Below are 16,119 nucleotides of genomic sequence, written 5' to 3'. Positions count from 1 at the left end.
ATGGATCCTGTGGAACAATCGGAAGAAATAGAAATAATACCGAAAACACCGAAGATGAGACAACTACCACTGAAACAGACATTATCTGGTCCACTGAAACCATTGAAAGTAATGGAGGAGACAGCGATCAATTTACAGGATTCGATCAGTTCGAAGCTAGAAGAAACGAAACAGAAAGCAGAAAACTTTTACTACAATCTGATTCAAGATTACGAGGACCTAACGCCAAAAAAGAAACTACAAAAATATTACGGCAAATCCAGAGCCCTGAAGAAAACACCTTCAATATCACAAACAATATCGCCAGTAATCAGCGAATCCTTAATGGGAATGGCGCAATGGCCGCAGAAGATCAAGAATTTCGTGGAACAAATAAAACATTAATTTTAGATGATATTAATTTATCAGCAAGTTTAGTTAATAAGCTACAATCTGATTTAGCTCATGACAAACAAAAGATTGTTATAATTTATGATGGATACAGTATAGCTAGAGATGTAAATGGTAACAATAAACTAACTGAAAAAGCTTATAGAATTCGTTCATAATTTTAAAATAAAATACACTTTATATTATTTTATATTTATTTTTCATATTAATTGTTTGTAGATATTAAATAATATTATCTGCGTCCTTTCTTTCCTTTACTCTTTGTAGCAGCCTGGCTTGTAGTTTGTGGTTGTTGATCAGCAGGCCTATAAAATAATTATTCAAAATAAAAATTCATATATTAGGTACTAATTGGGTTCTAAGCATTTATGTTGTATTAATGTAGTTGACTAAATAGAATCCAGATTGTTTTAATTATTACTAGTAATATGTATTAGTTATTTGAAGGCAAGATTTATCAGTTCACTTATAGTTAAAAATATATTTAACCAACTTTAAAAAAACATTTTTGCTATAAGTAAATAATTCAGAAACAGACATATTTGGTTACATTTTAAACATGGATTGTAATAATTTATATTGTACAAACTCATATATTTTACCTGTTCTGACGATTTTTCATCTTAGGTATTGACTCCCCAATATATCTCATGACAGATTCCCTAGTCGGGAAATCTGCATTCACTAATGTACCATCATCATTTTTTATCTGTACCCGAATTCTTCCTCTGAATAGGATTTCCTGGAAATTAAAAGATACACATGTAAAACAATTAATTTCAGTAAGTTTAATAGATTATTGAAGAGAAATAAAGAGTTAATATATTTGTACACAATAGTACAATATGGTTTACTTGAATTTGGTTTTTACTTTGTTGATGTCTAAGGACTTAAGTATTGACATAAATAATACAGTTATGAAATTCCAATTCTTCAAAAATATACATCAGATTTGTATTTGTATTGATATAAGTTGTTTATATGGTGTAAGTCCCCATGGTATAAGTAGCTCTGCTGGTTTAAATTGAGAAACTGCAACGCTGGTTCAAATAAGACAAGTATGATGATAACATTGTTTTCAATGTAGTTAAGTATAGAGTTGTATGTAGTTTTGTTTCAATAAGTCTCAGTGTTATTAGCTTATAAACTGTAATTGTTGCCACATACCACTACTTGTACCCATTATCATCCAATGAGAATTGAGATAATAAAATATAATTATGTTTATTTTTAAAATTAATTACTTAGCTTGTTATAGAAGATAGTTATAGAAGTCTGAATTAATAACCGTATCATGAACATATCTATTTCATTTGTTACCTTGCTCCGTTCCCTAGGATACAACTTGTTCTCGACACCAACACGCATGCCAGCTGTAAGCAACACATCTCTGATCTCCTGATGAGTGGGATTCTCTACACACTGAGCTCTTGGCAACCTCCTTCCTTGTGCCAGAGTCTTCTTACTATTCAAATATGCTGGATAGATACAAATCCACCTGAAATTATACAGGAGTAAAATGAAAATCATTGTTAAGTGAAATTGTAGCAAAAAAAAATTAATTTACTTTTCTATAATGATGTGTACCATAAAGTACACTGTATTATTTTAATGTGATGTGATATGAGTGTGAGAATTCATCTTACTTAACACCAAAAAGAAATGTTTTTTCCATTACTGCACTTCCTTTATTTTAATTAATGTAATTGCAAATGACTATGAATAAGTCGACACTTAAAAATAAATTGTCTTATTCCAACCTTTCCACGTCACTGTGTTTTTTATCTGGGCTCCACGAAGTAACCATGATCAAATTCTATATGACGTTATAAAGTTATTGATAATATTTAAACCACAAGTAATTTTAAAATTACAAAAATCAAAACTCTCCATCCATGAACGTGGCTCTGTTTTGGTATCTTTCAAATTGACATTGACTGTTTTGACAGCTGACAATCCCAAATAATCCCAGGCCAATAGGATCTCATTCTTATGCCAGATGAGTCGAAGATAATCCAATGTATTTTTATTAATTTTAAGATAGCTACCATATCGCTACCTAACACAATCACTCGCTTGAGGACAGACGGGTTACCGTACAAACTTTCAGTGCGATTGATCCTCCACTAAAGATAAAGACGACTAGTAGTAGTAATGGAATAATAATTTCTACAATGTGCTTGATATGTTTTTTAATTGTCATGTAATGTCGACTGATTGCATTATTAATATTACTTAATGTTTTTAAATACAATAATAAAATTATTATTATGATTTTAAAAGAACCATAGAGACTATTAATAAAGGTCTATCAAACGACACAATAATAATATGTCTGCCGTCTGCGTCTATCACTACCTTTATATTTTTCTGTCAATGTCACATCACATGAAAAACAGAGGTTATTTTAAATTCAATAGGTTATAAAGTACAGATTACCATGCCCTATAAGTTATAACTATTTATTTTGTCTAAATATTATAAGTGACAGTTTTATATATATCTACAATAAACCATGTATTCATCATGAGTTACATAGCGGTAAATGAAAATTTTGTAGCAGTGGCTAACGGTCTCCATATCGACTGTTATGATCACGAAAATCATAAAGTTATTAGCATAAGCAGTGCTAATACACAAAATGATGATAGAATTTCTGATATGGTGATTTCGTCTGACAATAAATATTTGGCTGTAATAACTTCTACCTCCAAACAGCTAAAGATATATAACCTGTCTATATTGAAGGAAGAAAGAGTTATTGTTCTACCAAGAAGTGCCAGTAAAATCCGATTTACTATTGATAATACGCAAATACTTGTAGCAGATAAAACTGGAGATGGTTTGATTTATAACATCTTAACTGAAGACAGCGGAACCCAATTGCTTGGGCATTTAAGTCTACTATTAAATATCTTACAAACATCTGATGGAAAATATATTATCACTGCGGACAGAGATGAGAAGATAAGAGTGACTTGCTACCCTAAGACTTATATAATTCATTCATACTGTTTGGGTCATAAAGAATTTGTAAATCATTTAGAACTTTTACCCCATGATGAAAGATACTTGATAAGTACATCAGGAGATGGAACTATAAAATTTTGGAATTATGAAAAAGGAGCTCTTTGTTACACAATAGACACATATATAGATGTAAATGATGAAAGCCTTAAAGAGGAATTTAAAAAATATATGGATGGAGAAGGAATCGAAGTTGATCACTTGCCTATTGTTCATTTTACAGTTATGAAGATAAGTGAGTCTTGCAGCCTAATAGCAGCTTCTGTGCATTTGGTGAACAAAGTATTTATCTACACAGTAGATACCAAAAATGAACAATTTACTCATAAATTAAAACACACATTAAATTTTAATGACTATCCAAGTGCAATTAAATTGCACACATCATTTTTATATGTATACATTGATGCCAAGTGTGAAATTTTAAAGTATAAGATTACAAGTAACGTCGACAAAATGGATGTTGTTTTAATTAAAAATATAACTATGTTTAATAACATAGATGTCATATCTGATGTAGTAGATAACCGGAATTCCATTAAAGTGCTCTATAAGAGGAAGTTTGATAATGTACAAGAATATCAGGAAAGGAAAAAGCAAAGACTGGCCATTGCCACAGACAAACAGACAGACAGTGACACGCATTCCAATTAATATACAGAACAGATGTACTTAATACACAATATTTATATTAACTTAGCTACCAATGTAATATGAAATATATATGCGACAAACAGATAACCTCTTTCATTTGGGAAGTAAGTTAAAAATATGTTGTCTTAAAAATTAGGCTCTTACCGTACTTTGAATTCCATCATTACTTCCCAGAATTTGAACCTTATAAACAACACTATGCGATGGTGGAATAATACAATGTACTTTTTATTTAATGAACTATTGATTCTATTCCCAGCTAGGGAAAAATATTTCAAAAAAAATTAATGATGCCCACTTGAAAAAATTACCTGTATAGTAAGCTAGAATTTGTATCATAAACTTCTGTTATGTATGTATTATATTACTTTTATTTTAACTAAAATTTGGAGAAGCTATAGCAACATTCAACAATTTTCCAGGATTGTCTATTAAAATACCAAATATTTCTATCTGAATTTTTCTAGTGTTTTTACTACTACTGTGGATAAATGTATAAGAAAATAGTGTGTAAAAATAAATAAATATTTTGGTTTCTATTTCTCCCTTTTTTATTTTAAATATCAACCCAAAAATATAGTTTATCTACAAATTACGAAAATTAAACTAACATTGCTTACACTTGGTAGGTAATCATTATATGCTTGATAGATACAATTTTTTCCATAGGATTATTTTTCTTAACATTGTATTCTTAACAGTTTAATGAATGTAATAGAGTTTCTACCACCTGATTTATGAAAGAATCATTAATGGAAGTAATATAAAATTTAATGGTGGATGAACCACTCGAGCTTGGACTATCGAACACATCCTCACAGACTTATATGTGCTCGTCCTATTTCTATCATCTCACAAATTTAAAAGCAATGTTCTGGTTTGAAGTTTATGCTGTGGCATATACAAGACTTATAAAACTTAGGCCAGAGATAACAACAATCTGTGAACACCAAAATCTCCCAGTTCTTTTTGGGGTAACAACTAGTAATAATTGGCCTTTTTATGAAGCACAAGCATAGTATAGCACAAAATATTTTAATTGAAGGTTAGATATTTTATATTTCATGAAATTTTAATAACACATTTAGGTATCCTGGAAAAGGAATATTATATAAGCAGGTAATGGTAACTTGTCATTAAAAAAAACTTTAACCATGTATTTGTTTAATTTTATTTTTTCATTACAATTCAAACAAAAATATGAAGTGTGCAAGTCTTATATGTTGTACAAAAATAAATGAAACCTAAAGTGTTCAACATTAAGCTAACAAGATAATCTAAGCCACAATTTCATATTTACTAACAAAAATCTAAACAATATTATATCACAATTTTAATTAAACACAACAAGGTAGAATTTTTAACATTTAAGTTCTGTTTTTTATATTTATTATGTATTGTTTTTATTAGAAGAGCGTGTAAGATCTCAAAGGGTCCAGAAAATTCACAAACTTAAAATATTTATCCCTATAATTATTAATACAGATGTAAGTATCTAATTTTTACAGTCGCCATAACTCCTAAATGCAATAAATACAGTTTGGGCCCACTTATTTACCTAGACTTAAGCACATTAGCAAAATTACGGAGTTGAGAACCGAGGCTGTCAATTTCGCGCAATACACTGTCCACCTCGTTCTTGAGATCCATTAAGTCTGGTAGGCTGCTGCAATCGGGAACGTTTAGTAGTGTCGTGAATATCTTGTCCCATAAACTGACCTTCATATACCTGTAGAAAAAATAAGATTATTTAATTAGCAATACAAAATGTATAGTTTCTAAAATAATGCACTAAAATAATAGTATAATTTAACTATCAAGCTGATCAAACATTTAACAGATTTCTGTGTAAATATCATGCGTATGGTATGGGTAAACACCCACACATTGGCTAACCAAGTTCATATGTATGACCATTTTCTAAAAATAATAGTTTAAATTAAATGAATTACCTTGGTAATTTCTTATCTATATTCCACTGGCCTAAGCGACTGACAACCTTCATATAACTTCCCATCAATATAACATGAATAGTTCCAGCTAAGCAATACAGGTCTGTTTGATAGGTCCACGGCTTCCCTTCCCTCATTTCAGTACAAGTAAATCCTTCTGTAGAAATTAACTGCAAACACACAAATTACAAATGTTAACACATGTTTTCTTTTTGTTCCTAAATGATCTGTAAATAAACATTTCAGGTCCATCTAGTTTTATATTCTGTAGATAATATTGCAGTCACTTAAATTAAAAAAGCAGCTTCTTTTATTCTTTCTAACAGTTTCTAACACATAAAATATAAGATACAATATAGGTAAATTTGAAGCTGTGTTATTATTTGAATTCGTATGATGTTACCCTAAATAACATAATTGTATTCACTTCTTGTTATCGAAATTATAGTTAGGAAACATTAAAACTAAGGAAAATTAAAATGTTTCGTTTTAATAATCTACAATAAAAAATATTAGTACCTCTCTAAAAGTCGTTCCTTCAGGGAACAAGGACATATCTATTGCACATCCTAAGTCAATTAGTTGTAATGATGGTGTCCTCCATTCTTGAGTAGGTCTGTAAAATACAAGGTCATTAAAATTAAGAAAGCATAATAATATATTAAATCAGTTAATATTTTCAATAACATTTTGAAAGAAATCCTAGCATGATGCGAACTTTAGATATATTTGATTAATAGTGTGCTGTTTTTATATTAAATTACTTGCACCTTTTCATTATTCTTCAGAATATTATAATACGTACAAAAAGATTAGGAACCAATCCTTGTATTAGTAAAATTTGATACATTGTAATCTCTTTCATATTAGTTTCATAGCTGGATCAGATCTAAATAATTTTATTAAAATACCAATAACCATTTTTATAACTATTGCCAAAAACATTAATTTCCATACACAGATGAAACAGATACTTACATCTTCATCAATAAGAAGTTGTCAGGTTTAATATCAGCATGGATAATCTGAGCTTTGTGAAGGTAGTGAACTATAGACAGCATTTCTGAAGTCAACAGAATTACTATGAACTCGTTTATACATTTTGAGGTAGCTATTCTAACTTTATTGGCAACATCCAATAGAGATCCATATTTCGAGTATTCTGACACAAATAAACTTGCATTGTCAGCAATAAATGCTGTTGTAATATCCATATAACCTGGAAGCTAAACAAAAAAATAATTAGTATATTGTTAAAAACTATATCAAAAATAAAAATGAACACAAAATTGCTTACCATAAAAGGATCTTTTATTCTAGCCTTTATTTCCTGACAAATGTAAAACTCCCAAGGACGACCGGGTTTTTGATATTTAATTGCAACTGATTTATTCGTATGAATATCCATACATAAGAATACAGCGCCATAATTTCCTTTTCCTAGCTGCTTCTCAATGGAGAACTTATTGCTACCAAAAGTCATAACAGAAGCAGTTTGCAACTTTGGAATAGATCTTAGTTCTATATACCCCTCAGCATGAGTTTTATTGGGGAACTTTACATACTCTAATAGTGAAGTTAACATTTTCTTGTTGAAAGGATCAATCACTGAGGGGAAATCAATATCTGCAGGTCTCGGTATATCACTGGTTTCAACTAAGGAGATGGAGTGAGTCGATTTAAAAGCTGCACATTCCATAGAATTCTCACTGTCAACATCCATTCCATAGCCGTCAGATTGGAAGTCGGACTGTCGTGAGTAAACTGAGGAAATTCTACTCTCCTTACTGACAGAGTCTCTGCTGTCTTCAGATTGAATATCAACTCTATGTTCAAAGTCTAGTTGTCTCTTGGAGATATCCTTAGATTTATCAGTAGCGTGAGAAATTTTAGCCGATTGGATCGGTGTCGCAGTTTGAGCTGTCATTCCATCTTTACTGTCAGAGTCTGAGAGACCAGAAGAAGGAGGAATCTGAGCCTGCTCTGGGCTTGAAACATAAAGGTTTTTATGCATCTTTTGCGATATACTTGGACTGTTCGTGAACTTAGGAGTATTAGCATTATCCTTGGGTTCATTTCTACTTGAAATAAAGTTCAAGTATTGATTGGAGAAACCAATATCATTTGGATTTTGTCCAGTTTTAGGGTTAGGTTGGTCATGCCTTATATTCCTCAATGCCGAAGCAGGACTCTTATGTTGGGCTTTAGATTGTGGACTTGTATTATTAGTGGCATTCTTATCAACTTCATTGACTTCTTGACTTTTAACTGATACATTGGCGGCAGCTTCTTGCCTCATTTGTTGATCGTGATACTGGCCTTGTGCCATAGGTACATTATGAATTGGAGGACTGCGATAATTATTCTGAGATGCTTGGGGACTCTGATACACCTGAAATGGCTGATTACTGGCCATTGCATATGCTTGACTATCTTGCTTAGGGGGTTGTCTGTATGGACTTTGCATGGCATTATAATTTGAACCGTTTGAGTGTTGAGTATTTTGATACATATTAGCATTATTATATTGGTTTTGAATGGTGTGATAATTTTGCTGATTATAAACCTGATTTGGTGTGGGAACTTGTGGAGATCTTTGATAGTACTGGGGACTCTGATACTGGGTTTGATGCGGAGGGCTTTGGAAGACAGCCATACCTTGCTGTTGCTGTTGATTAGCATAAATATGTTGCCTTTCATTTTGACTAGAATAATGATATTCTTGACGGCCGGCGTAGTTATGTTGAGGGCTGACCATGGCATGACCGGGACTGTGATATCCCATTTGATTAGAGTAAGTTGGACTTTGGAAACCTGGAGGCACAGCCTGATTGACACCATGGGGACTTTGCATCTCAGCATGTTGTGGACTATGGTAAGCGTTAGGATTTGGACTTCCATAACCCTGTTGTTGGGCCACTTGATTGTTTGGATATCCCTGCTGATAGTTATAATTTTGTGCATACTGAGCATGCATAGACCGTTGAGGGTTGTACCCATTATAATTTTGAGGTAGTGGTTTCTGATATTGATGGTCATGAGAATGATAAGGCACAGATGTGGATGGTGGTATGGCTGGCTTGTTTTCTAGTGTCTCCCGTTTTTGTGGAAAAACTCTAGCAAACTGTCCATTGGGCATTCTAGCTTGGTTCGATAGGGAATTTCTCTTAGATATCTGATGTGCAGGGTCATTTGGGTTATTATACATTGAGTCATAATTTGTTGTATAACCAGTAAAGTTTGTTCTAATGGATTGACCTGAAGAGCTAGATCCAGATTTGCTGAAAAGAAATCATTATATTGATTATTAACTGGAAGTTCCTAGAATAAATATAAAAAACTTTCACATGAAAGGTAAATGCATGCGCTAAAAAACCAAAAAGTAGTCACTGCTTGATATCCTGTAACCAATTTCAAATAGACCACAAAGTAACTACTATTACTAAGTGAGAACATCTCATATTAGCCTTTTTATCTTACCAGCTTCTTTAAACCCTGAGGAAGTAACGAAGATAGTAACTACTAAGGAATATAACAATATAACACTGTTGATAAACTACATACAGTTCTAATATATTAAAATATTAAATCATAACCTTTAAAAGTTCTATTTTTTGGTATATGCAATTTTAAACTATGAAGAGTCAAATATAAAGCTACATTTTGCTATTTCTAAATGGTACCTGTTATATTCCCTTGTTGCCTCCATGATAACTGATAGTCCAGCCCCTTGGTTATCAACTGTAGCGTGTTGATCTACTGTCTGCTGCCTGGCACTCTCTTCCCTTTTAACAGCCCCATGATCTACATGTTCCATGACACTCTCGTCTATACTAAATTTTGGCACTGAAGCAAATTTACTCGACTGGTCTATACAAGCTGCTGGTTTCTTGAAATGAGACATGTTTGGAGTGCTGGCGTCTTTTATATTGAAGTTGAACACTTGGGTACAAGATGGTTCTTCGTAATACACTGTTTTATTTGTCTGTGAAATATTTACAATCGATGAAAAAATCATTCATGGATAAAATCTAAAAACAGTATAAACATAAATGTATTAAAAAATTTCATACTTGTTGAGGAACTACTGCAGGGGGCATGCCAAACTTGTTCGCATTTTCCTTGTCCTCCGGTACATTTCTTATATCAGGTACTTCAAAATTTTTCTTGGTGTTTACAGCCATTGTAATTGATCGGTCCTCGTGAATATCAAATTTTGGTACCTCGAATTGTTGCATAACTGGTTGAACCATTGACGGCTCTTAAAAATAAAATAATAAATTTAAATGTTTCTTATAAATGAAGTAACTAAATTTCATTGTTTTTTTGTTAATTATATTATATTTTTTAATGAGACTATCTAATTTAAAAACTATGTACTTATGTGTATGTATATGTATAAAAATATAAAATAAACTATTTACCATTGTCATGCCCATCATTGAACATGTTTCTCAGCTCCCATCGCGCCTCCTTTGTGTTGACGGTAACAGAGTCTCCCAGCAGATTACCCATCAAACTCCTATTAAATTCCTCCATAAGATTGTTTTTAGCAAAATTAGTGCCACCATTTTCGTTGTTATAATTGGTAGGTACATTTTCACTCCTGACTTGATTTTCTTTGTCAGTCATAGTTTGGTGTGATATTTGATTGCTGTCATTCCTCTTAGCTGCTAATTCGCTCAATTCTTTAGAGTCTAAGTTGACTAATACTTTTGGTTCCCCGGGTGAGTGCATGTTTGTCACTTTAGTAATATTTTGTAGAGTTGGCATAGTGAGAGGCATTAGTTGCCCTAAATGGTCTTGTTCGGTATCCAATGCACAATTGGCTAATGTCTCTAGAGCACTACACTGGGCAAGCGTTTGATTAATATTATTATAATTTTGTTGTACCTCACTTTCTTTAAATTCAGGCTTTGCCCGTCTTTCTAAATTGTACATTCTTGACCTTATTTCTTCTAAACTGTATTCTTTATCATTTACATAAACCTGTAATAAAAAACTATATATATAACAGCTGCAGACATAACATGGAAAAACAAAGAAGGATACCTTCCTTCTTGTTCGTTATATTAAACTATAGTAAACAAACTTACATTATTTTATGAAAACACTCTTATATACTATTATCATTATTACATATTGACAAAATGAATTTTACAGATTTTCAATCCACATCTTTTAATGTTGATTGTAAATTGTTTAACACTAATGGTATTGAAACATAGATCTTACCTGTGATTTATTATAACAAGGAATCTTCGTTGGATCTGCAGGATCAGGTACACAAAGAGGCACATTAAAAGACAAGTCGTCCACACAGTAGGGCAGATGGTTCGGTGGCAGTTTCAATACATCGTCTTCATCTTCATATGCTATTGAATAAAATAAATTTATATAATATACAAGACTGCTTACAATACATGTTATTTAAAAAAATAATGTGTACATCTGCCAAGTTAAACATCACTAAACAAAAAATGTTTCAGTGCTTAATGAGAATGCCGAATTAAGTTAACTTCAGTTAAAACGTTAAATAGTTAGTTCTTCATTTCTTATAAGATACCATCAAACAGTACATAATCATTTCATAAGTAATTTTTATCATCTTTGTAATCATCCCTATAGTCAATTAAATTGTAAGGAAATATATAGGATGATTGATTGACATGTGACATTAATTTTGGAACAACTAACCTATGGGTAATAACACCTAATAATAATAATTTTCCCCATTTTCGATCTGTTACTACTAAATAGTTGAATGTCTTGAATTAAATTACATGCAAATCAACATATTGTCACTGGAAAGGCTAAAAATCGAACATGTTAAGGGACCCCTTTGCTTGTTAAGAGTTTTTTTCCTTTCCAGTGACAATGTATACTTATGTAATGAAACATACTTACGCGTAAAGGGTAGTGGCTGATGGGGAACCACATTGGTGTGCACCATCTTTGTCTTCGGGTTTGTCCAAATGCCAACTTCCTTCTCATTTTCCACGTTACCACAAGCCTGCACCAATGAGGCTGGACCAGGGTCTTCCGCGACGGGAATATCACGAGATGTTGATGGCGCATCCTGATTTACAAATAGAATAATACATATCATAAGTGACAATTTACACAAGTTATAGTCCGCGTAAAACTGCTAGTCCGCTCTGAATATAGAAATGAATCACGTGGCCATAGCAAATTGTATGACGACACCTGCTCACAACAACTTCAGAGCAGACTAACAGTTTGGCGTGGACTATACTACAGATGAACTATAGAGCAGGGCACTTATTAAATGTATGGGCAACACAGGTAGCTTACTTATTTCATAGATTTTGCTGCAGAATCAGGCTGCACAGGCTTTCAATAGTCAAAGATCACTACTTGTCATTGACAGCACTTTTGAGCATGGACAAGTCGACATGATGTGAGCAACCAAACTCAATCACATGAACATGCTCAAATAGATGCAAGGCCTTATCTATAGTTTTTTTGGTAATTATGCAGTTTGGTTACTTTTGCGAAAAACGATGGTAAAATTTTTTTTTCTCCGTGAAGCCGTTAATTGCATCATAGTAAGTGATATTCCATGGGGGGAGGGTGATATTTCCCATAAACTCCATGAGTTATGGGGTTTTGAAGTTCTCATAAACATTCGCTATTTTGGCGTTCAGAAATTGCAAAGCCAGTTCATCATTGACTATTTAAGGGTCTGATAATGTGGCTCGGAGACAAAATATGTAACTCCTCAACCGATGGGAATAATTGAGTTGTGTTTGAAGATATTTGGTGTAGGTTCGAATGGAATTGCAAAGTCAGTTCATCATTGACTATTTAGTTAGGTTAGGTTGGAACATATAAGATAATATAAAACTAAGCGAGCAGGGCGCGGCAGCGCCCTGCGAGCGGGCGGTTCCAATCAATGTAAATTCAGACCTTACCTTCATTCATGATCACGTTTTTGCCCCTCCCCCCATGGAATATCACTTACTATGATGCAATTAACGGCTTCACGGAGAAAAAAAAAATTTACCATCGTTTTTCGCAAAAGTAACCAAACTGCATAATTACCTTTTTTTTTTAAGCTAATACCAAAATGCAAAGCATATGTAAATTGAAAACCAAATTAAAATTGATTTATCAGTTCCTTACTATATCTAGAAGTTAATACTTAGGTGTAAGACAAAATTGGCACATAGTATTATATATCTATAGTCAACTAACCTCATAAACTTGAACCATGATGTTGGACGCAGGTAATCTATTATCATTCCCAGTTTGCTGTCTCATAACTCCAGGCATTGCGCTTTTGATGCTCTCCCCAACTCGCTGGACAGGTACATTGGCAATGTTACGCCTTTTGAATGACTTGAGCGATGTTAAAGCCATTCTTGTTTCAGCTAACGCTGATGCTGCCTTCCTCTTAGTAGGAGAATCGTCATGTAACATTCTCTGGGCGAAAAATAGTTGAAAGTTCCTGAAGAGGCAAAAATATTAGAAAAGTGACTATTTTATTTTGATACACTTTGATAAGCATATCACAATCTTTTTTTTTTTATATTGCACACAATCAACATTGTATTTGCTCCAAGATTAAATCAATATAAAAGACAACATTCAATAATTAAATAATAAGGAGTAGTTCAAAATTCTATGAATAACTGATATTTATCATTTCTATTTTTAATGGAACAAGGTAAAGTGTTGAAAAGCTTTCTAATACAGTTAAGTTAAAAAGTATAATATCACATAACTCACATATGGGCTTGTTCCAGTTCATCCAAGGGTTGCGCCTTCGCTTGTAAACCTAGCATGTAGACCTGATTGGCCTTCTTGTAGTCCCCGGACTCTTCACAGTAACAAGCCCATGCCCGATAGAACTCAGAACATTCAACTCCAATACCGGTGTTATAGAGTCTTTGGTAAATCTCCAAAGGATTTGACAGACAGTCAACCTAATGAACAAATATTCAATGTATATGACATAAAATATGAACAACTGTATCTATTATCTCTTTGTCTCATTGTTATTCCAGTTTTATTTGTAATATTATGTAATTTATTCCCCTAAATTGGTATCAAACAGAAATACATTGCCAGATTATATGTGAAACAACATTCAATTGATTTGGTTTTTACAGGCTGTGTTTTAATTTTTTTATTTCTATATAATCTTTTCTATTTTACTTAGGTTATCTTTTCAGTTTGTTTTTAATAGTCCACAACACAGATTAAAGCATAACATTATAACAACATTATAAGATTTACTAAAATGATATTGATGTAATAATTTTATGTTTCTTTACAAGATTTTCTAATATAAATATTGCAAGACAAGAATATGGCCTGTACTAAGCAAATATAGAAAGAACTTTAATGTTCCACAACATTAAGCTCTGTCACCAAGACATATATCCCAAACTCATAATACACATTATACATAGTGTAGACACACTTACATATTTAATCCAAAGCTTTACAAGCCTTCTGTCCTGGAAATAGCGTTCATCTTTTTCAAATAACTGCAAGCAGTCCTTTATAAGCTTATCTATATGACCTTCATGGCCATGCTTGGGGTATGACTGTTCTACCCACTGGATATAGTTGAACCATGGGTCCAGGGGATCACTGCCTTGATAATGTCTAATAGCTGCTTCATGTTCCCTAAAAACAATCACTTTTTCACTTACAGATGAACATACAATAATTTTTATATTATTAGTATTATAATTGGTTATTTCTTCCAACTACCATGTACGTTAAACACTCAATGACTATAATAAGCTTCAATAAGGACGTTGCTACGAAGCTTACTGTATTTTTTTGTTGTAGTTGTAATGTCATAAATGTATGAACTGTATTATTTTGAAACGACATGATTTTGCACTTAAACGAAACGTAGTGATATAACAATGTAGAAAACTCAAAGAAATACTTACTCTTTTTGTAATTGCAGCTGTCTTTGGGCATCAACATCTGATTGAGCTTGCAATGCTGTACCCAGTTGTAAGAGGTTCCTACCACCCCTTAGGGGCTGAATATTCTCCTTGCTAACATCGATGTCCATTTTAGAACCTAAATAGACCACAAGTATCAAAGCATTAGGGATAAACACTGGAAATCTAAACACAAATACGTGATTTCCCAGACCCAGGTTTACGCGACAAATAATACGTTTTCACTGTTTTCTCACACTGTCCAGGAGCTTCAGATAACACAATCACTATAACTTAGGCAATTCAGATAGAAATCGGTTTAAAATAACAGGATTAAACTAAAAATCCTGTGAAATTTCGTGTCTGTTACCAACTGAAGCACCATATCTATCAGAAATTCAGATTCAACCCCATCAAAGTGACAAAATTTGATAGAATATTAGTGTCTATGCTCAGATTTGAATTTGTATAAAATGTGGCCGTTATGAACTCTGCTCAGGAGTTATCATATTCTGTATACTTTTAAACTATTGCCTTTAAAAATTCCAGGAATAAAATTTATATTTTCAAATTACTGTGTCTTACATTATAACAAATTACTGAATCTAACAAGAATTATTTCATGAAATATTTTGTAATCAGTAAAGACAACTACACACGATCAAATGCGCTTTGTTTCTTGAAAGCAAAGTAATCTGCTTGTTTATTTATTTTTCTTGTCATTTATCTTAAATTTGAAATGTATTGTTTTGGTTTATTAAAATAATTTATCACTCTTTGAACTCTATAAAAAGACTTCGCTTATTATACATTCAGAAAAGATAATAATGATCAAGTATAGCTATGAAACCATATGAAAGTATGAAACACATGAATAGTTTAATAACATTATTTTAATATTTTTTCTATTAATATAAAGATAATACCTAATTTCAGTAAATAAATGCTATTTTATTATATGTCTACTGTGTTCTTTTACGTACACAAAATAAATACGCGAATATAAATATTAAAAATAAATTACTATAAACCATTAGCGACATTACTACAACGGAGCACACTAAAAATACACAGCTGTTTTAAAGGCGCCAAAAACATTATTGTCAAAAAGTTTACACTTGACAGAAATTAAGACATTTCTAATGATTTATACGTCAGATCAGTTA

General features: G+C 32.2%; 3 protein-coding genes across 3 annotated transcripts; 1 reads left to right on the top strand and 2 right to left on the bottom strand.

Annotated features, from left to right (window-relative positions):
• Positions 1-566: 566 nt before the first annotated feature.
• Srp19 (signal recognition particle 19) lies at positions 567-2,329 on the bottom strand. The gene is made up of 4 exons (XM_073083700.1): positions 2,151-2,329; positions 1,711-1,888; positions 993-1,132; positions 567-695 (listed from the first exon to the last, which is right to left on the bottom strand). Exons 1-4 carry the CDS (start codon positions 2,195-2,197, stop codon positions 623-625), a joined length of 438 nt encoding a protein of 145 aa, XP_072939801.1. The 5' UTR covers positions 2,198-2,329; the 3' UTR covers positions 567-622.
• Positions 2,330-2,742: 413 nt separating this feature from the next.
• On the top strand, positions 2,743-4,610 carry wuho (tRNA (guanine-N(7)-)-methyltransferase non-catalytic subunit wuho). Its single transcript, XM_073083971.1, has one exon. It carries the CDS (start codon positions 2,917-2,919, stop codon positions 4,069-4,071), a length of 1,155 nt encoding a protein of 384 aa, XP_072940072.1. The 5' UTR covers positions 2,743-2,916; the 3' UTR covers positions 4,072-4,610.
• A 608-nt stretch (positions 4,611-5,218) lies between these two features.
• Positions 5,219-15,386, bottom strand: Bub1 (Bub1 kinase). Its single transcript, XM_073083973.1, has 14 exons — positions 14,957-15,386; positions 14,477-14,681; positions 13,776-13,972; positions 13,242-13,494; positions 11,931-12,102; positions 11,259-11,398; positions 10,448-11,012; positions 10,097-10,284; positions 9,707-10,008; positions 7,321-9,304; positions 7,002-7,249; positions 6,543-6,639; positions 6,024-6,193; positions 5,219-5,800 (listed from the first exon to the last, which is right to left on the bottom strand). Exons 1-14 carry the CDS (start codon positions 15,082-15,084, stop codon positions 5,626-5,628), a joined length of 4,824 nt encoding a protein of 1,607 aa, XP_072940074.1. The 5' UTR covers positions 15,085-15,386; the 3' UTR covers positions 5,219-5,625.
• Positions 15,387-16,119: the final 733 nt, after the last annotated feature.

This window comes from Epargyreus clarus, unplaced genomic scaffold (genome assembly GCF_041222505.1).
Source record: "Epargyreus clarus isolate Ecla_fem2 unplaced genomic scaffold, WU_Ecla_fem_2.2 ptg000019l, whole genome shotgun sequence".
Classification (NCBI taxonomy): domain Eukaryota; kingdom Metazoa; phylum Arthropoda; class Insecta; order Lepidoptera; family Hesperiidae; genus Epargyreus; species Epargyreus clarus.
Note: the sequence above shows the minus strand (reverse complement) of the source record. Positions and strands in the feature narration are given on the sequence as shown.

Coding starts and splice junctions, on each gene's coding strand:
- Srp19 (XM_073083700.1), bottom strand. CDS start 2,197: ATGGTTACTTCGTGGAGCCCAGATAAAAAACACAGTGACGTGGAAAG. Junction 1,133..1,710: donor ATCCTAGGGAACGGAGCAAG/GTAACAAATGAA, acceptor TTTAATTTCCAG/GAAATCCTATTCAGAGGAAG. Junction 696..992: donor ATGAAAAATCGTCAGAACAG/GTAAAATATATG, acceptor ATTATTTTATAG/GCCTGCTGATCAACAACCAC.
- wuho (XM_073083971.1), top strand. CDS start 2,917: ATGAGTTACATAGCGGTAAATGAAAATTTTGTAGCAGTGGCTAACGGT.
- Bub1 (XM_073083973.1), bottom strand. CDS start 15,084: ATGGACATCGATGTTAGCAAGGAGAATATTCAGCCCCTAAGGGGTGGT. Junction 14,682..14,956: donor CAGCTGCAATTACAAAAAGA/GTAAGTATTTCT, acceptor GATTGTTTTTAG/GGAACATGAAGCAGCTATTA. Junction 5,801..6,023: donor ATAGATAAGAAATTACCAAG/GTAATTCATTTA, acceptor TTTTTTCTACAG/GTATATGAAGGTCAGTTTAT.